This window comes from Trachymyrmex cornetzi, unplaced genomic scaffold, assembly GCF_001594075.2.
Source record: "Trachymyrmex cornetzi isolate Tcor2-1 unplaced genomic scaffold, Tcor1.1 scaffold1723, whole genome shotgun sequence".
Lineage (NCBI taxonomy): Eukaryota > Metazoa > Arthropoda > Insecta > Hymenoptera > Formicidae > Trachymyrmex > Trachymyrmex cornetzi.
Window position 1 is genome coordinate 28,642 of NW_017296336.1, and position 20,152 is coordinate 48,793.

At 32.2% G+C, this 20,152-nt stretch overlaps 5 protein-coding genes across 11 annotated transcripts in view; 2 read left to right on the top strand and 3 right to left on the bottom strand.

The window, feature by feature from the left end:
* Positions 1-873, top strand: part of LOC108759180 (leucine-rich repeat-containing protein 49) — a 6,673-nt gene extending 5,800 nt beyond the window's left edge. For both annotated transcript variants that reach the window (XM_018504499.1, XM_018504500.1), the window contains 2 exons: positions 52-291; positions 417-873. In XM_018504499.1, the coding sequence (XP_018360001.1) occupies positions 52-291; positions 417-620 (444 nt within the window). In that variant the 3' untranslated portion in view covers positions 621-873. The remainder of the gene's footprint in view (positions 1-51; positions 292-416) is intronic.
* Positions 874-1,065: 192 nt separating this feature from the next.
* Positions 1,066-9,261, bottom strand: LOC108759177 (doublesex- and mab-3-related transcription factor 1). 5 transcript variants are annotated; one of them, XM_018504493.1, is made up of 3 exons: positions 8,854-9,261; positions 2,309-3,543; positions 1,066-1,846 (listed from the first exon to the last, which is right to left on the bottom strand). In XM_018504493.1, exons 2-3 carry the CDS (start codon positions 2,742-2,744, stop codon positions 1,563-1,565), a joined length of 720 nt encoding a protein of 239 aa, XP_018359995.1. In that variant the 5' UTR covers positions 2,745-3,543; positions 8,854-9,261; the 3' UTR covers positions 1,066-1,562. The 5 variants fall into 5 exon arrangements, with proteins under 5 accessions (XP_018359995.1, XP_018359996.1, XP_018359997.1 ...); XM_018504494.1 differs by lacking the exon at positions 8,854-9,261 and adding an exon at positions 4,434-4,448; XM_018504495.1 differs by lacking the exon at positions 8,854-9,261 and having other exon boundaries at positions 2,309-2,745; positions 3,356-3,585.
* On the top strand, positions 6,817-11,922 carry LOC108759178 (uncharacterized). Of its 2 annotated transcripts, XM_018504497.1 has the most exons (6): positions 6,817-7,043; positions 7,129-7,191; positions 7,468-7,497; positions 7,840-7,887; positions 8,085-8,226; positions 11,844-11,921. In XM_018504497.1, the coding sequence occupies exons 1-5, from the start codon at positions 6,946-6,948 to the stop codon at positions 8,185-8,187; spliced, it is 342 nt and encodes a 113-aa protein (XP_018359999.1). In that variant the 5' UTR covers positions 6,817-6,945; the 3' UTR covers positions 8,188-8,226; positions 11,844-11,921. The 2 variants fall into 2 exon arrangements, with proteins under 2 accessions (XP_018359999.1, XP_018360000.1); XM_018504498.1 differs by lacking the exon at positions 8,085-8,226 and having other exon boundaries at positions 11,844-11,922.
* DNAlig4 (DNA ligase 4) lies at positions 9,728-19,929 on the bottom strand. Its single transcript, XM_018504491.1, has 12 exons — positions 19,919-19,929; positions 15,363-15,531; positions 14,620-14,777; positions 14,124-14,407; positions 13,706-14,023; positions 12,973-13,279; positions 12,663-12,792; positions 11,821-12,078; positions 11,394-11,582; positions 11,000-11,299; positions 10,638-10,898; positions 9,728-10,554 (listed from the first exon to the last, which is right to left on the bottom strand). The coding sequence occupies exons 2-12, from the start codon at positions 15,525-15,527 to the stop codon at positions 10,213-10,215; spliced, it is 2,712 nt and encodes a 903-aa protein (XP_018359993.1). The 5' UTR covers positions 15,528-15,531; positions 19,919-19,929; the 3' UTR covers positions 9,728-10,212.
* On the bottom strand, positions 15,683-19,250 carry LOC108759175 (general transcription factor 3C polypeptide 3). The gene is made up of 4 exons (XM_018504490.1): positions 18,814-19,250; positions 18,521-18,715; positions 16,552-18,425; positions 15,683-16,163 (listed from the first exon to the last, which is right to left on the bottom strand). Exons 1-4 carry the CDS (start codon positions 19,248-19,250, stop codon positions 15,886-15,888), a joined length of 2,784 nt encoding a protein of 927 aa, XP_018359992.1. The 3' UTR covers positions 15,683-15,885.
* Positions 19,930-20,152: the final 223 nt, after the last annotated feature.

Sequence of the window (20,152 nt, forward strand, 5' to 3'; positions counted from 1 at the left end):
GGATCAATTCTTTATCTTTTACTGAGAATTAAAAGTTCAATATTTTTCTAGATTACAGCTGAAGATGTGGAACTTGCAAATCAAGAATATATCGGTCTTATAGATATAGTAATGTGTTCACTGCCAGATTCTTTATTACAACCTTTGTTACAAAGACTTCATTTAGAAAAAGTGCAAAAACAAAGCGGGGAACAAATTACTGCCAAACAATTTCTGTTCAACTGTGACCCGGCACTTCGAAGTGTTGTTGCCAAGGAGGCGTTACAGTGGAGAAAGGGAAATGTAACGCAGGTAATGAAAATAAAAACAAACGTTAACTATTTTTTATAACAAGATCATGTCTTATGCTTAATTGTACACTAGCTAAAATGTATAAACGATAATATTATTGCAATATACATTGTAATTGTTTATAGGAAGATCTTATCTGGAGACACAAAGGGAAAGTGCATTTGCTAAATTTAATCAATCTCACTATAAATGCTATACGCAAGTTACAAATCCTAGAAAAGCAATGGCCATGTGTTCTGTATGAGATCGTTTCTAATACTTTATCTGATTTCTCTGAAATAGATGTATATATGAAACGTTGCAGTAAAATGCTCGAAAGCGATAAATAGTATTGTATAATATCCGTGCCTTAAAGAGTTATATATATGTGGATATATATATATATATATATATATCGCTATATTGCATAGCGTATGTGATTTTTCATTTGATTACATTATATCGCAGAGAATAGTGTAAGAATAGTAATGTTTGGCTTTGCTATGTTAATATTGGAACGTACGTGCATATATACAACAGAAACGATTTTATATTGTTATTGCTATAAATATATTCAATACGTTTGTTAGAATTGTGATACGTACATACATACATACATACATACATACATACATACATACATACATACATACATACATACATACATACATACATACATACATACATACATACATACATACATATATTCAGGTATAAAATAATAAATTGTACATAAGTATTGTTAATATTTTTCTCTTCTTGAATACACACACACACACACACACACACACACACACACACACACACACACACACACACACACACACACATAGTCAACGAGGAAGTAAGATACACTTTATTATACGATATACTAAAGTGCTGATTGACATACGACTGCTGTTAAATAATTTGCACAATGTTTGTGAAAATGTCGTTTTTTCTTTTACTTATACGTACTAATTGTTAGTACTATTTGTAAGATTATTCATTTCACCGTGGTGGGATTAATCGTTCAAGTACCAATTAACAAATACAAGCAAGATATCTCACTCCGTTTCTTATTTAAAAAAATTAACATTGCTATGTATTATGTATCCTGCTGGAATATATTACTCGAAAATAAGTACGATATTTATTGACCATTCGATATTAAGTGCATGAACGACTACTACTAATGTATGACAAATCGCTAATGCGGTTATAGTATCGTTGGCAATTCTCAAATTGCTAGATCGGAATCTGAATAGGTAATAGTTCGCTGGTACTCAAACAATTAAAGTACAGATAATAGATTATTTCGTACCGATAATAGATTCCACGCTGAAGGAAATTGGTGCTTTTTTTTCTAAACAAGATTTATTGATTGTAGTAGGACAGCTTCGCAAATCTCTCGTAGAAATAAAATTATTCAACTCTTCATTCGCTATGTATGATTGCGTTACCTCATTGAACCACGGAACCATTGTCGGATATGCAGAATGGAAAGACTCTATCTTCAGTATGGGTTCAGCTTCTTGTTTTTGATCGCATTTTAGAGAAGATAAATTGTTCAGCAAACGTGCAGGATGGGCTGATACTGAAATGTGTAAGAGTTCTTTCGTAAGTAAACGTTTGATATAACTTTGTGCATTCTCAAAAACACTATATTGCAAGAATACGCTTGAAAAGATAGGAAAAAAATGAAAAATAAAATTGGACATATGTAGATATCCAGTGCCAATAGATTAAAATATTTTCCAATTCCTTATATTATTTATAATATGCATTATATTTCTTCATAATTCGCTGTCTAAACTTTTGCTAATAAAAAACATGTCAAATGTGATATTTTAATTTGTTGTTAAATCTCGAGAGTTTATTTTTATTTTGTTGTAATAATTTACAATGTCCAAAGGGTAGAGTAGCATATTTGGAATATTATTAAACATCAAATCAATGTATACATTATTGACATATTTACGATGTATTTATATATTTCCGAACAATTTCTTCTCACGGTAAAACTTGAAAGGGTTTACAGGATTTTAGATATACTCACATGCGCCAGATAAATCATGTACGGTATTTAATCCATAAAAGTCCTGCGTCACGCTGATACTCGTCTGCGTGAAATGTAAATGATGTCTTTGAAAATTCTTGGTTCTTCTACCGCAGACAGGTTCGTTGTATTTTGCTTTAGTGTAATAAGGACTTACAGTGTCCGCTGATATTTTATTTACTGGAGACAAAAGATTGTCGCCTTGCGCTTGTTGTTGTCTACGTAGAGCAACTTGCGCTGCCATCACTCGCTGCCTTTCGACGACTAGAAGACAACAAGGACATCGGCAATCTTTCCATGCACAGGATCTCTTGTGACCTTTCAAGCCGGATATTACACCGTGATTTCGACATCTCGCACACTTCGGACTTCTTAAACGTTGCTCCACATTTGCGTTTGTACTCAAACGACTCGAAGTGCCTCCGCTAGTTTTCATTCTGATTTTGATATTATCTTGAGGGAAGGAGAGAGAGAGAGAGAGAGAGAGAGAGAGAGAGAGAAAATAACACGTATAATTAACGGAATTATATTTAATGGATGGAATATGTTAGTTTGGGTCAAATTTCAAGTTGTTCAAGTACGATAAATTAATACTTTCAGATTATTTAATATGCAAGCGACATTAAACACATTTGTTCCACAGTGTTTGCAATTCCACAGTATACATCGCGTAACATGATCATTGACACATTTAACAAGTCCCGCAAATTCGCTCACAATTGGATTAAAAAATTCTTTTCGTGTATTTGAAATATTTTATACATAGAAATGTTCTCGGTTCTCGTTATGCGCATTACCGGTCGTTTCGATTTTCAGTTAAGTAACACAAGAAGAATTTGCACACATTACATGTATATTTTTGACATGTGCGAAAAGTTACTTTTTTGAACTTTTATTGCATTGATAAAACTTGCCTAAAAGTGTTCTTTTCCGATATTTTTGTCAAGCTTGCTTATTCATTATATTCGTTCGATTCTTAAATACGCGGCGTTGACCGAATTGTTCCCTTAGCTGAGTTACTCGTCTTGCTCGGATAGAGATACGTACTTATAAGAATATTTCTCGCCTTTCGCGAAGGAGGTGTCGTTTCATCTCCTCCTACTGTGATTCAAAATGTATTTTTAGCAAGCCGACGTATTCCCATTGGCTCGAAAGCTCAGTAAACTCCGCCGCTTTTGTCGACTGCGAACCAATGGATCACTATGTTTTTCTTTGTTTTCTTGTTGTGGATAGCTCTATGAAAGAAAAATTCTTCATTAACGGATTCTTCATTAACTTCTTTGATTATAGTTTGTAAGATGGAAACGTATCGAGATATATATATATATATATATATACATACACATATATTGTATATGTGTTATATATATGTAATATATATATATATATATGTTGTATATATGTGTTATATTGTATATATTGTATATCTTGTTAGATCCGAAGATTGACATGTGTACAATATTATATACTATCTACTAAAAAAATTGGTCCTGAGCCGACATCTAAATAACTAATTCTCCACAGTGTTATTTGACTTTTTTATATTGTGCATTTGAAGAAATACTGTGGAATTTTTTAGGTATTGGCGTATGTATATCTAGACCCAATTTCGGCCATTTTTTTGGATTTTTTGTATCTTTTTTGTATCTATTAATTATAATTATTGTACAATAGATCAATGGAATATAAGAGTTAATTAGTTTTCAGTTAATAGCCTGTTCATTAGTTAATTTCAATTCAATTGTTATCGTTCACAGTTGCTTGGAAAAATAATCTCGTTCTTGAGAATATCTCTTTTCTAGGAGGGACATATTTTTAAATTGCTATTGGCGAGTGTGCACTTTTCTATATATATGATTCTATATATCCACATTTCATTCTTATATTTTTTTCTAATGCTATCAATTCTTATTAATACGATAAATAATTTTTAAATTAACATTTGTTTCATATTTGAAGAAAAGATCGAAGAGGATGATGCCATTAAAATTAACCGGTAGCGCACAGGCCGATGTAACATCCTTTTAGAAATAACATTGAGTATGCAGTATGTTAACCAGGTGATTATTGAGGAAGAGACCGTGATGGAAGTTCGCGGTGTCACTCATATATTGAGAAAACATACTCGAAACTAATATTAACTGTGTGTTGGCAACATCCGAGAGGATCGTATTAACGAGCTCTTAGAGCAAGATCACAGAAAGAATGCCATATGGTTGCAGCTGCTGGCGTACAATGTGTTGTTAGTGGAGAGAGATTGTCTGTCTTCTATTTTTGCGGTGCATAATACGATTCGTGAACAAAGCAACGAAAGGAATCGTATTATATATATATTGGTCGAGTATGATTGCTAATTGTTGTTGCTAATATTTTATATACGTATATACATATATACATATATATATATATATATATATATATATATATATCGTACATAAACATTTTACTAATTCCGATGAAAATAAAAATCAGAGCGTAAGTTGAATGAAATGGGAAAGTAACAGAAGCGTAAATGAAACTTCTAGGAGACGAAAATTGAAACATCAAAATGTAAAAAAAGTGTAAATGCTTCTTTTACATTTTATTGTTCCAATTTTCGCCTTCTAGAAGTTTCGTTTACGCTTTTTCCAAGGAGATATTTATATGTTTATTTTTTTATTGGAAGGAATTAAACAGTGCTTATATATTTGCAAAGTTTTCAAGCTGAGCATAGTTTTGAAAATTAATTCTTCGATTCTCCAGGTGCACATTATAACGTGTGTGTCTTGAAAGTCTACATCGTTCTCGCTATTTATTTAATTAATTATCCTTTACTCAATCAATTAAACGATGTATAATTGATACTTTTAATTATATATTTGTAATGTTCTGTGTGTTCATAATATTTTACTACATAAGTTGAGTGATGAAAATCTATCTATGTAATACATCTTTTTCACGGGATATTTTATTCTTTTAAAATTATGTGGTTAGACAAATTTAAATTTACATGTGTCATGCGCGTGCACGCAACACACACACACACACACACACACACACACACACACACACACACACACACACACACACACACACACACACACACACACACACACACACACACACACACACAGAGTAGACAGTAGTACGAGGCAGGCGTGACACGCACCAAAGAATTCATTCTAATGAGCGTGGAACGAAGGGGTGTCATTTGGATGTTTTTTCTTTTCTCTTTCTATCATGGGCAGTTCTGCCTAAGGATGTCGTCAAGACAGCAAATATGTTGACAGGTCATTCAACATCTTTTTCCATACCTTAGTCGCCCTCAAGAAACATAAAGGAATTGTTGAAACGATAAATTATTTTACGTTTATTCTTTAGTATGTTTCTTATAAGAAAGGAATACACAAAATAATCGATCGAAAATAGCATAATTTTTGCTTTTAATAGAGAAATCAAGCAAAATTTTTTCATTATTTCAACACATAATTTTAACCCTTATTCTCCTTCGTACACTCAGAAAAAAGTTTTGTTGATATGTGACCAACAAAAAGTTTTTCGTTGTCCTAACCAAAATTTGGTTATGCTAATCAAATTTTTGTTAGGATAACATAAAAGTTTTTGTTAGTCACATATTCTAACAAAAACTTTATAAAAAACTTTATGTTATCCTAACAAAAATTTGATTAGCATAACCAAATTTTGGTTAGGACAACGAAAAGTTTTTTGTTGGTCACATATCAACAAAACTTTTTCTCAGTGTAAGATTACTCTACGCGTTGCGTACGCCGGTAAAGTGTGTGCCAAACTTACATGATGGTTTCACTAAATGCCATTTCACTTTTTAATCGTATACTAAAAGGTTGAAACTTTCACTAAGTAAAATTGTAGTTGAAAACCGTATATCTTGTTTTAAGGTTACGATGTAATCCCTGCTAAAAAAAATGTTGCTGAAATTAATTCCACGTTTTGGAATATTTCAGCGAAATTGTTAAAAATTTGCTAAAATTTCACTAAAAATGAACTTTTCAGTTAACATACTAAAAAATCGTTAAAATTAAACTGAAATTTCTCTGAAATTTTTGTTGAAATTTCTCTGAAATTTTGTTGAAAATTAATTTTTTAGCTAAAAATCGCTGAAATTAAATAGAAATTTTTCTGAAATGCTGAAATTTTGCTGAAAAGTGTTTAAAAATGTGAAATAATTTCAACGAAATTTCCACCAGGGATTTTAATAGAAACATAAAACACGCAAACGATCTGGGAGGTCACAAAAAATGACGAGGGGATAAAAGGGTTAAGATTGCGTTAATTATATGAATTAATTTTATACATAAAGCTCTGCCCGTTTCTCATTGTCGATTAAAAAATTGAAAAGATGAAAAATAATATGCAAATGCAATATCATCAATTTACGAATAACAATTTAGAATAACAAATAATGAACTAAACAACAAATGTCTAAAATTTTTGTCATTTTTGATGCGTTGAAAGGCGAATTTATCATTTGTTTTATATATTTGTAATATCACGTTTCGTGGATTTTAAATTGTGAGAAAATAAAAGAAATAACAATATTACTTAGATATTGAACGAATTATATCAAGCAAATTAAGGTGTTGAGATTCGGATTACGAACTGGGTGTATAATACTCGCAATGCCGAATTGCACGACCAATCTCACTTGGTACCTTGGAAAGTTTATTATCGGATTTACCGGGATATTATTTCTCTACATCAGTTTCTTGAAAGAAAAGTGAGCATCTTCAACGTATAGACCGAACCAAACCAAAATAATGAATAGTGATATCAGAAGTAATCCTTTTTTTTATCCGAGACAGTAAGAAATATTGCGTGTGCAACACTAGAATGAGAGAATTACTGCAGAAGGAGAAAAGTGAAAAGTGAGTCACGCTGGTCATACACGCGCGTCTTCCTAAAGCTTTTATTTCATTGTACATAATTTTTTTCTTTTTTTCACTCGGAATAATGTCATAATAATATAAAAAGTAATATTAAATGGGAGAAATATAAGCGCGTCGACAAGCATGTCTCTCGAGATTGTATATTTGATCATATAGAATCATAAAAGGATTACGCTTCGTATGACCGGTGATACCATAATAACGAAATTATCAAAATTGACATAACGTAAACAGTACTAATTTTCAATACATTAGACGGCCAAGTAGATGCAAATGCATAAAGGGGTAAGTGGATACGATATCTTAGCTAGAGACATTTGCTTGATTTAAAAAAGCGTTTTTATACTTCTTATATGTCTATAATTTAACTAAAGATAAAACATGGATAATTAGAGGAGTAAAAATCCTATTAAATATATCATTCGAATAAGTATATCTATTTTAAACACACGCACATATCTCTGCTTTTTTTTAAAGGTTTCCTCTTCCGTAATACTTTAAAAAAATTTTTTTCTTTTAAAAATTTTGCAAATTTTTTAATACATGCGAAAAAAGAAACACATAAGATCAAATAGTATCATCATAAAAAAAATAATGCTGTTATTTTTATCTTTTCACTCAATATAGGATGCAAGATAAACGTTATTTATGTGGATGCAACAAGGCAATGCAATTGTAAGTTTTTTTTAATTAATTCGCATTTTGATTTGCAGATATTAACGTTTACAATATTAAGATAAAATATTCTTAATACGATAATCACGATAAGTGTACATGTATAACATGTAAAGTAATAATTAATTACTTAATTAATTTACGTAATTATGTACAAATTAATTTACGTGAATAGAGTAAATTTTATAAATCTCTAGAACGTGGAACGACGATATGATATCGACGATTTCAAATGATTTTATCAAGCATAAGAAGTCTTGTCCGAAAAGTCGCTGTTGCACCAGAAGAAATTCTTGTTAAGAAAGAGGAACGATAATGCGACAATTTATTGCTCAAGATGTACTATTTTTTAAAGATAAGATCTCTTATTTAGAGTGGAGTTTTTTTCTTACTATTTGGAATTATTTCCTCACAATTCACTCAATCGTCACCAACGTAGCAAATAATAAAGATATAAAGTAAAAAGAATCGAAAAAACATATCAATTGCAGACTCATTAAAATTACATAAAAGAATTATATTTTTTATTGACAATGTCAGGTCTGTCTTGTCCCTTTCGAATAAAAATTATTATTATAGTCGATTAAAGGAATTTCGCTGCATATATTTCAATTAGTAATTTATCAAGTTATATGTGTCGACAATTTGTGGTGTTTAGGTTGTTTGGTCCGCATCAAACTATTATGCTCATTGTCATATTACGTAATTGTGCTATTATGCACAGTAGACGACGGCATGCAACAATACCTCTTACGAGCATCTCTATCTATGTATAATTGGCTAGCGAGTTAGCTATGAGAAATTCTATGAATAAGTTCGAAATATTGTAGGAGAGTAACACGCCTGGTCGCACGCTCCGAAAATCCGAAACTCGATTAATACGCGTCTCATCTGTAGGTGAAGAGTCTATAAGTAGATCCTGCGCGGGCAGGACGTCAGTCATATTCGTATATTATTTATACTGACCTCATAGACACGAGACACCTCGTTGCTAATGAGATGGCCGCTTGATCATGCAGTGTGTGCGTGCGTGCGTGCGTGCGCGTAATGATATATTTAATATATTTTCAACCGCGCGCGAATTAGGATGTTGTTAATGTTTGTTAATTCGTCAGACGACGAAATATAAAATATTTATTTTCCTCCCTCTTCCTATCCCTTTTTTCCCTTTCTTTTTCTCATATTGGTTATCTTTATTACGATGAGATTATTGGTTTGACATCATTCATTTTACATCAGCATAATATACAAAACATCCTTCTCTTTTTGTCCTATATTTTTCTTTTACTCGAATTAAAAGTTATCTTTTATTCAGAAATGATTAATTATTCTTGGAATAAAAATCAGGAAGCTGAAAACAGTAAAGCGGTTGAAAATTACATGAAATATCAATAATGGAAATGTAATCTTTCGTTTAAAATTTTTCGACGTATGCACCTCGAGTTTTTCCGCAATCTCCATGATGGTAATCTATATGTGAGATCTCTCTGAATGGCAAGCTTTGTAAGAGGTAAAGACATCGCAGCTGCGTCTCTTTCGTATTTTGCGCGCATTCCGATGAAATAAAACGAGATGGGCTTGGGGTAGTGGCCCGAGAGTTGAGAAGAAATATTTCGAAATGAGAAGATGTTAAATGAGCGAACTGTCCGACTGTCACTCCGCCTAGTACCTAGTTTCTCAGTGCTCCACGAAAATGTGAGTTAAAATGATCTCGTAAATATATACCGTAAGTTCTTCCGTCGAAAATACACATGTAACATTTCTCATGTTATGAAACTTTTAATATATATTTGTTCTTACACGTCTTAACGCAACATACGTATATTTTTAATAATTACCTAGTAAATGAGAATAGATTGAAATGAATTAAAAATTGCAATTTATTTTAATTTATCCAAATTCGCGCTTTAGAACCTGGAGCTGGATTGAAATTAATTGAAATGAATTGATATCCGAAGGCATAAATTCGTTTTTGTTCATGAACATTTATAGTTCTTTCTTTAAAAATAGAACAGTATTTTTATATTTTATTTTTAATATCATTGATTCTAACAGGGGAGAATGTTCCTATTCAATACTGTACTCGCCGGATATAAATTCAGGGCTTACATATTTCCATCATAACTTTTTTTATTTAAACTTTAAACAAAAGTGCGTATTTTCATCATTTTAAACTGTGATTATTATGTCATCATGTTGATTTATTTTTCATGTTGATTTTTTTGTCAGATGTATTTATGAATTCAAATGAATTCGAAAAATCAGAAGCGCGAATTCGAAAATGTCGAAATGAATTTATTTTTATCCATTTCAATTTATTCTCGTTTATTGGGTGATTAGATAATCAGTAATTTCACATATTCGGCCATTTCGAAAACATTCCTCGATCCATTTACATTTAACGATTTTTGTAGATATTTGCTTATAAGCTTTCATGTCTCTCACAATAGCGCTCGTCTCGTTATCTTCTACAAAGACATGCGTAACGGAACTATTAAAATTGTCTTTAATTGTACCTGACATGAAACGGAATTTAAATTTAGCATTACACAATTGATTTTCAAAGAATCCAATTATATCTCTAAATAACGAATAAGGCGATGTACTCCCGAACAATTCTTTGTCCATTTTTTTTTCTTGTTCACTGGTAAACGGATTGCCCATAATCTAGATAATTTGTGAAATTATTGCGGTAAGATTATTGCGATAATTATACACACGTATTTAGTAATAAATTTTGATTCAAATACCTCAAAAATAATCGGCTTCGCAATCTTATCGAATGAACGCTTTAAACTCCCCTCATCTGCATCAACAACAAAACTATCATAATATTCGTCATAATTTTCCGTAACTTGGCGTCTAGTAATGTTTCGGCTGCGTAATAGTTCCCATGGTAAAAAATCAATTAATGAGGTCCAGTCGGACCGATTAATGTTTGTGATACGTTTAACCCAATCCAAAGTTACAACATCGTATTTTCCACTGTTTACTACTTCTTTCCCTCGTATCTGAAAAAGTAGTTTGCACTTTGTAATTTGTCCTTGAGTTCGATGATTATCAGATTTAAGCTTGAGTTGCGATAGCGCGCAGTGCAGAAAATATTTCTTACCGTTCTATTATTGCCTACTATCACGCAAAAAGTCGTATTAATTGGATTCTGAACAACTCTTGCGCTATGTTGCTGCAATATTTCTTCAATTTGCTCTTTCGATAATTCATCGGTACCATTAATCACGCAAATTTCTTTCCCATCCAATAGTCGCGTGAATGGTACTACGCGCTTATCACACACGTTATGTTCAATTGATTTACTACGACTCGTTATCTTTTGTAATTTAGAGACTGGTACTCGGTCGATATCATGCAGAGTAGCTTCTCGCTTGGTTAACTTTTGAATCATTCCCTCATCCTATGATTATTGGATTATTATAAATTGTGAGTCGCAAGGGCAACTCTACTTTCGTAATGTAATAATTTATCATTCGTTAGTGGCATTCACATACTTTGGCCAACGATAGAAGTTCGAGAGTAGTACATGGACTGTACCAGGTCTTATCCATCCTTACATTCGTAACTCTAGGAAATCGTAGACTGTATCCAATTGGATATTTATTACTACGTATCATCTCAGTCGCTCGTATCGTTAAAATTATAGAATGTTCTGGATGAATCCACATATCTGGTTGATTTCTCTATAAAGAATATAATACATCTATCTACAAATGTACATGAAATGCATATAAAACATTATTATATAGTGCGTAAAGAGTATTATATATAATACTCTTGACGAGAGTAAACATATAAATTTGTTATTGACGAGAGAGAAATATATGTATTATGATAAATAATAAAAAAAGTCGAGAAAAAGTTAAATATATTTCGCTAATATACATTTAAAATAATACATAATAATTAATTTTAGTTTACCTTGGGACCTACAATATTTTCAGGACATTCCTTGATCCAATATGGCGCAAGTTTTGTTTGAAGATGACGTAACGTTTCATCTCCTATTCCAGTGTTTACAGATACGATGGAGAAAAATTGGGACGGATTTTCTCCTTCTTTATTCGATGGTGCGGCAACACCCATCATAAAACTTTTAATTATTCCTGTATATTTACCCTCTCCGTAATAACCGCCAAGTATGATGAGGTCTATATCTTGTACTAAATTGTCAGAATACTATAAAAATATACGTATTTTAATTTTGTTGCTTTTGAATTTTGTGCACATTATTATCACGTATTGACTAAAGATAAAGATCGTTCGGTGTATATTTTTTTGTTGAAAATCAAAAACAGCAGGTATTCGTAATCCGTTCTAATTTTAAGACCATTATTTAATACCCAAGTATATACCTAATATCTTACGATGTTAATACACCTCTGTGGAAGGTGTTCACAGTCGAATCTTATATTTAAGTTAAGTACTGCAGTTTTAAGATATGTTATGAACCCTGTCAGTCAGAGAGCCATATTAGCATCTGAAGACATTATTATTTAAGACGGTCTTAAAATAAGATCGAATTATGAATACTATCCTCTGGTTGATTCATGACATCTTAAGACTATACTTAAGACGGTCCCAAATATAAATAACTTTGAGACCGACCGATGTATCATAAATGTGTTCAACGTTTTACTTTTTAAACACGCACATTCTCTCTCTCTCTCTCTCTCTCTCTCTCTCTCTCTGCGATAAATTGAATTTTTAACAAAAACTTAACTTAAAATAACGATGTAAAATAATATTAAAGAAAACTTTACCTCTGCTTTAATCTTATAACAACCGTTGCCATCTCGAATATTTAGTTTATATTTCATATCACATTTCTTTATAACAAGTCCTTCCTCGTTATTACGGAGGCATGTATTGAATTTCTTTATCAATTCTTCCCTTGTGACAAAAGTCGCAATAATTAATCACTTATGGTTTTGTACGCAATAATTATTACTTAAAAAAAATAATTTCATACGAGAAAATAATTCTACATCTGGTAGATATTCAATTTCCAAACAATAATCTGATAACATTGGCGATTTATCTTATTGTGACATTTTGTTCGTAATATTCTACCTGTTTGAAATTAAAGTAGATTGACATACAGTTAGAGAACCGTCCTCTTCAGTGAATATATCGTTGAGAAGTTTTAATCTGTCTTTATAAGGTGTATCAACGAGCAAGATGTCATTATGCAGAATCACATCAAACGCAACGAAATATGGCTGATGTCGACTGCTCGCCGATAAATTTTTGACGTCGACATTCATACCTTTTGTACTAAATATTCTTTTCTCTTTATGCCAAGCCATTAATTCTCCATCCAATATAAAAGAATAACAATTCGGATTCAAACACCGCGTAAATACCGCGGTTAAAAAACCTATCGGAAATATTAAAATTTAATTATACTACACAGTTTTTGAAATGAAATAAATAGTGCACGTACAGGCAATGGATATTATACAACCGATTTTTAATATCGACTACGATGTACCTACATTAATAACGATTCGAGCAAATTATGAGTGAGTTTATTCATTTTACAATAACAAATTCTTTTTAAGTAGCTTAATAAATATAAACCGACAAACAGTAAATAAAAGTAGGAGCATACAACCGCCACACGCAAGATGTTCGTAGCGAATGTCGTGTATTTAAAAGTATTATGTTAACAATATAATTATGTTGTTAACGTAATAATTTTAAATACATGACATTCAGTACTAACATCTTGCGTATGTCTATATGCTCCTCTTCTGTTTACTGTTTCTTCATTTTATTCAACTTGGAGTATTCGTTGTCATACCCGAAGATTCAGTTTCACCATATCCATACTTGTTTGTAATGTCGTATCCTCTACGTGTAAAGTATTTAAATTTTCCATTCTTCATATGGAGTTGCGACCTCTCGCCGTCGTATTTAGTTTGAACATAGTACAAGTCATTGTCCCAAAATAACTTGACGATATTTTCGATATTGCATCTCTCTAAGAGCATTGGCTTAAAATGTGAAAATATTTGTATGCCGCATTCTTTTAATTTGATCTTAGGATTACGCAACTGGTTACAAATCTCGCGCAGATCATTCGTCACAAGAAATTTATCATTCGCGTCGGGATGATAGACTTGAAAGAAATGGATTGCGATTAGTCTTCCAATGCGTCGTGAGACACATTTATTATACATATACAAAACATTGTTATTAGGCAATTAAGTTATACGAACTGTGCAGTATTCTTTGTGTTCCTATACCAAGTCGTAAATCTTTAAGAATGATACGCGTCATCCACTTCATCTCAAATCCTGTAATTTGTCGAAAAAGTACTCGAAACGTTTCAACTTTTTGCTGCCTCGTTACATTCATGTTTCTCCCGGAAATACTATCAAGGAACTCGTTAATCCGCGCGATCGTGAATCCAGTACTGGTTCGAGGTAATTTTTTATTCAATACGCAGTAAGCTCGATCAGCGAAATCATTTCCTACAAATTTTCCCGACGAGGGTAAATCTCTAAAACAAGAATGTTGCACTTTTGAGAAAATTTCTTCAAGGAAACGTACGTATTAGCTGTATTGTATGTACATTTGTTGATGTAAAATTCTTATGTATATATGTATATTTTCATATAAGGTCAGATATGTATACATATGTATATCCAGAAAAGTGTACTGTATCGATTATAGCATATAACGGTTACAATTGGAAGATTATATTTTACTGACCGATAATTTGCCAACTTTTTATAACTGTCACTATTTTTTGCGAAACCGTATACGTGAGCGTAAAGATTTGCCAACGAAACTTGCTTCAAATTATGCGGTCCACGCTGTCGTTCAAGATAGGGTAGTATCAATCTTAAGATAGGATAGAACGACACATCCTAAGACAAAATTGAATTGAATCATAATTAGAGTCAGGATATAATAACAACGCCGTACTATCATAAAATATGTTATATCACTTTACACATTGGCTCTCATTGGCATTATTTTTCTTTATTGATAAAATATGTTATTTTACGGAACAAATTTGCAGGATACTTTTATCCAAGCTGCTTTTTAAAGAATGTTGCAATTTTTTGTTTAGAATTGTAGTAATAAAAAAGGAGAAAATATCTCACGATAATCTCTTTGTTAATGCTTATATAATGCTAACGTTAATAAGGTATCATTTTTACATCTACATCAAACTATAGACGCAATACTTATATCCAACACATACATAATGTATAGGATAGAGCGAAGCTATTCCGTTAATTTCACTCCTTAAAGTGATATGAAATTTACGGCAAACAATATCTTTTTGTGGTAAGTGCTTATATAACTATTTTATACAATCATGATTGCTTCTTGAGGGCACAAGTAAGATACCTTTAAATGTTCAGTATATGCTGTCCAGAAATATAAACACTATAGTGAGAAATGGACGAAAAAGCCCCGCTCTACTTTAAAGTATATGTACATACCGATTCAGAATATTCTATTTTCAGTTTATCGCCAACGTTTCGACACGTATCGATAAACGTTTGCAAAATTTGTTCTTTCTTTTTTACATCATGTGTCTTGGCAACGTCTTCCAATGTATCGCATAATTGTTTAAACTCAATTTTAGCCTCTAAAGCAATAGCCATTACTCTAAAGAAAATTTAAATTGATGCTATTTTAATATGGAATACTTTAAGAGATTGAATGATTTATTTCATCTTGAAAAAATTATATATTTTGTTATCATTTATTATATAACCCATGTAGCGATAGCAAAAATGTTTAAAAAAAGTGAGACTGTTTTAGAAACGGGAGTTCGATTGCAGCACTTGTTTGAAAGAAAAGATTGTACAATAAAAGAGTAAAATAATTTTAAATACATGTTTTGTTACAAAGAGTTTTGTTCTTTAATGAAACTTATAATATTATATACATACGCTCATACGTTCGTTAACCACGCACGCACACAAAAGCAGAAATTCTATAAAATATCACAGTTTCAATTTATACTGTGATATAATTTTCAAGATACATTCTAGCAAGAAGATGATTGTCGGATTGTAGATAGATGAGATGCAAATTGAACGCTGCTTCCTTTCTTAGATCCAAAAGATTCGTATGCTGTTTAACTAAATCTGGATTTTCCTTCAGGACCAACTTATAGAAGTGAATCGCAGATGGTAATAAACCGATTTGATGAAATGCCCGTGCCATATTATAGTAAGTTTCTTGTTGACCTTCTTCACCACGTAATTGCATGTATTTTTTGAAGAAGGCTAGCGCTACGAACAAAGATTAAAGATTAAAAAAAATGTATACGTAGTTGTAGTATACATTATGTAATATAATAATGTATACATATTGTTACATGTATTACATCATTATTTAAATTAAAAAAAAAGAAGACTGTGCTTTAAATGCTCTCTAATGGTCTATTTTCTGTTCCTGCACTAGACTGTTCTAAAACTCTCTTTCTCGCTTTAAACAAATGTCAAACGTACATCTATCTCACTTTAAGTTTCAAAAGTGTACACTAGTTCAGCCACAGAAAACAGATCTTAAATGTAAACTGAATCATGACACGTGCGCGCGCGAGATTTAAATTCCTATTTCAATTCCTATCTTATTGAACAAAAAAAAAATATATATATACATATATAGAATACATACCTTGAATTACTAGCTGATTCTTCTTAGCTGACATCTTTTGACATGCCATATGTAATTGCGTTACGCCTATTAACAATGCTAACAATGCACTAGGTGCTACTTTAAAGAGAGACATATAACCGTTTAAAGCATATTTGTAAGTTCCCGAAACAAGACAGTTGTTTGCATGCATAATATGCAAATATGAAAATACGTCTCTTCCAAGTAATCGCATTATAAATCTGTTGTGTCTCAAATCTTCTGCTCTTTGAATAATTATATTTAACAAGTTCCACGAGTTGGACCTTTGACAGACACGTACGAATTCTCGGACAATATTGTAACCATAGAATGAATCCTTATTATGAATACAAGAAACCAAACACAAAAAGATAATATAAGAGTCTCTGTTTTTAAATCTCTTTGATGTCAGAGCAGTGAAACATAATCTTTGAAGGAAACCATACTTGTTTAATTTATACGCTAGTTTACACATTTGTAGGAAAAGTAGAAATTCATTTTTTTCGCTCGGTTTTGCATTAGTGGTGAACGTTGGCGCGTTTTCATCTTCCAACTTTTCTCCGCATGATAAACGACGAAGTTGTAGGCTATCAAGCCGTTGCCGAACACCCGTTGCGCGTGCCAATGCGTTTAATTCAACCTTTCTTCTTATATTAACACAATGTCGTGAGAAAAGTAACATTCCCGAGGAAAAGTATTCCTCGTATCTTCCAACTTTAAAAAGTAGTAGTGTTCTTTGATACAGAACGTTAGAATCTAATGTATCGGATTCGGGATCTTGGTAGAGAACTTGTATCGCCTTATCGTAACGTTCCGACTTTTTATAAAGTTTAGCTAGAGCTAATCTCGCGCCTAAATGCTGTGGTGACAACTTTCGAACAGCTTCGTAAGATTCTATAGCTTTATCCACATCATTACAACCAATCCAACATTCGGCATGTCTCAGCCAAACTGCAGCCAAACTAAAATTTGAGCTTTTGACTAACGGATCCAACAAAATCATGGCGCGATGAAATTCTTTCTTGCCCATCAGTGCTTCCGCTACATCTAAAAAGAGATCTCCAGAAATCTCTGGATTTTCGCGCATATAAAAGTTTGGTAACAATTTTTCAGCAATCGGAATATAATCCAATTCAATGAGAATTATGAGAAATTTTGCCTTTAAGTCAACAACCACGTTATCTGGTACATCGCAAGACTCTATTTCATCACTATTTTGGCTTCTCGATGTCGGAAACACAGTTTTTCCTTTTGCATTACTACACTCTTCTTCCTTGTCGGCCTTTGCATCGTTGGCCGCTGTTCTTTCTTCTTTCTTCTCATTCTTCTTATATCGTATCTGAATATTTGTATACTTTACTAATATATCTAAACATCTCTGAAATTGCTTTAGCGCTATTAATAATTCAGTCATGATATTAACTTCTTCTAATGTAATGAGATCAGGACATTTGGCAAAGATAGTCTCCACTGCTTCTAATGCTTGTTCATTGTTATCTTCTTGCATATAACGTTTGGCTAACATCTTTGCGTATTTCATTATATATTCACCATCCTCGGCTTCCAATTGATGAATCAGCTTTGTATATCCCCGCAAGTATGCTTTTTTATCGCCATTTTGTTCTTGAAGCTGTGCTCGTGTCTCATATAAACTTATATCCTTTGGACTGGCTTGAATCGCTTTAGAGTAACACGTTATCGCTTGCTTTATATCGCCACTTTCCAATGACAAGTTAGCCAATCTTACCCACTGATCAGCATCTTTAGGACTAAGATGCGCAGCAATTAAAGCAAATTGTAATGACTTTTCTGGTTGATCATTTTCATATATCATAGCTAACGTCTGAAATGGTTCTGGAGCGCTTGGTACTTGTCTAAGAAATAATTAGCAAGTGTTAAAGAGATTTTTACTTGTTACATAAAAATTTTAACCAAACATACGTCAATGTGATACATTAAGACAACTTGCCTAATGATCTCCATGCATATTTTAGCTGCTAAATCTACTTCTCCCTTTGCAAATCTCAAATTCGCCTCTCCCATAAGTCCTTGCAAAACTGGTGGTAAAACACGCCTTTTTTTTTTTTGACGCATGTTTATTGTTTTATGCAGTTTTTGTTCCACAACTTTTTGTACAGTAACATGATCAAATCCAATTGTTGTTCTAAAAATAGTATCACAAATGTAAATTTCATAATTGTCAAAATAATTAAAATGTAATATATATATATATATATATATATATATATATATAATCTATACCTGGAGGTATCATTTTCTATCATCTCTAAATCTGTATCCTGATCCATTCTGGACGAATATTCACTGAATGTTAACTCGCCATTTAAAAACTGCTTTGTTAGCTGATCTTCCTCGTCGATAGTTAACGACATATCCTGATCTTCCATGTCCATGTTATCCTTGTTCAAATTACATGATGGAGAGAATGTAGAATTTGGAATAACATCTGTTACATCTCTTATCTGTAATGCTTTTGCTTCGACAAATTCATTTATATCCATATCCAATGAATTGATAGCATTTTCATCCAATTCTTCTATTATCACTGATGCTACATTACTATTCCCACTAACAGACAGGCTGTCATCAGCAGTCGATTTTTCAAGTTGTACTTCCATTGCAATTTTTTCAATCACATCCATGCTAACATTGTTTCCTTTATTTGCGTTACATTCCATGCATCCTCAATCTTATACTTACATTAAATAAGATATTTCTAATAATTTATACTTAAGTAAACTTTAAAATTCATTTACATTAACATTTAACCGCGTACTGTTATCGTAAAATTGACTTTGCTATCGCTACATATGTATGATATACACGGTTGCCAGATCCCGAGCAATGTACAGCTGGAGCCCGAAAGTCCGTGCGCTGGAGATTTCATATTTCGACTGGAGGCTGGCCGATTGTTTCATTGAAAAAAAAAGAAAAAAAAGGCGCAGGGTTAATTCGTGTTTTGCGACTACTGTTGCAGACTTTCTTTTTGTTATTAATATTTGACCAACATAAAGTGTTAACACAATCACAGAGACCTTTTTATTATTATTACAAGATTACATACAGTACGAACAAAATTACAAACTTTTTTATTATTCGTAAAATAACATAAACTCCGAACATAAATATAGACTTTCTTATTACTTTCCACGTAATTTAAATATGTAATTAATAAATATTCCACGCGATCGAAAAACTGGAGATTTTTCCCGTCTCCTGGAAAACTGGAGATTGGTCCCGAAAACTGGAGTTTCCAGTCAAAATCTGGAGACCTGGCAAACGTGATGACATATCGGAAAATTCATAAAAGATCGAACGATAAAACAAGTGTACATATAATATTTACCTGCTGTAGAATTTCTTTGAAAGTGGTGTAAAAAATTATAGTATGTAATAACCAAGCTCAACTAGGGCTCAATGTTGTTAAGCGGGCAGCACAGACCGCACAGCTCTTGCATAAAGGCCCGTCTACAATACACGGAGTGAGAAGTAAGAGTAAGAAATTGACCAATCACAGTCGATTATTCTTCTCACATTCGACTGTGATTGGTCAATTTCTTACTCTTACTTCTTACTCCGT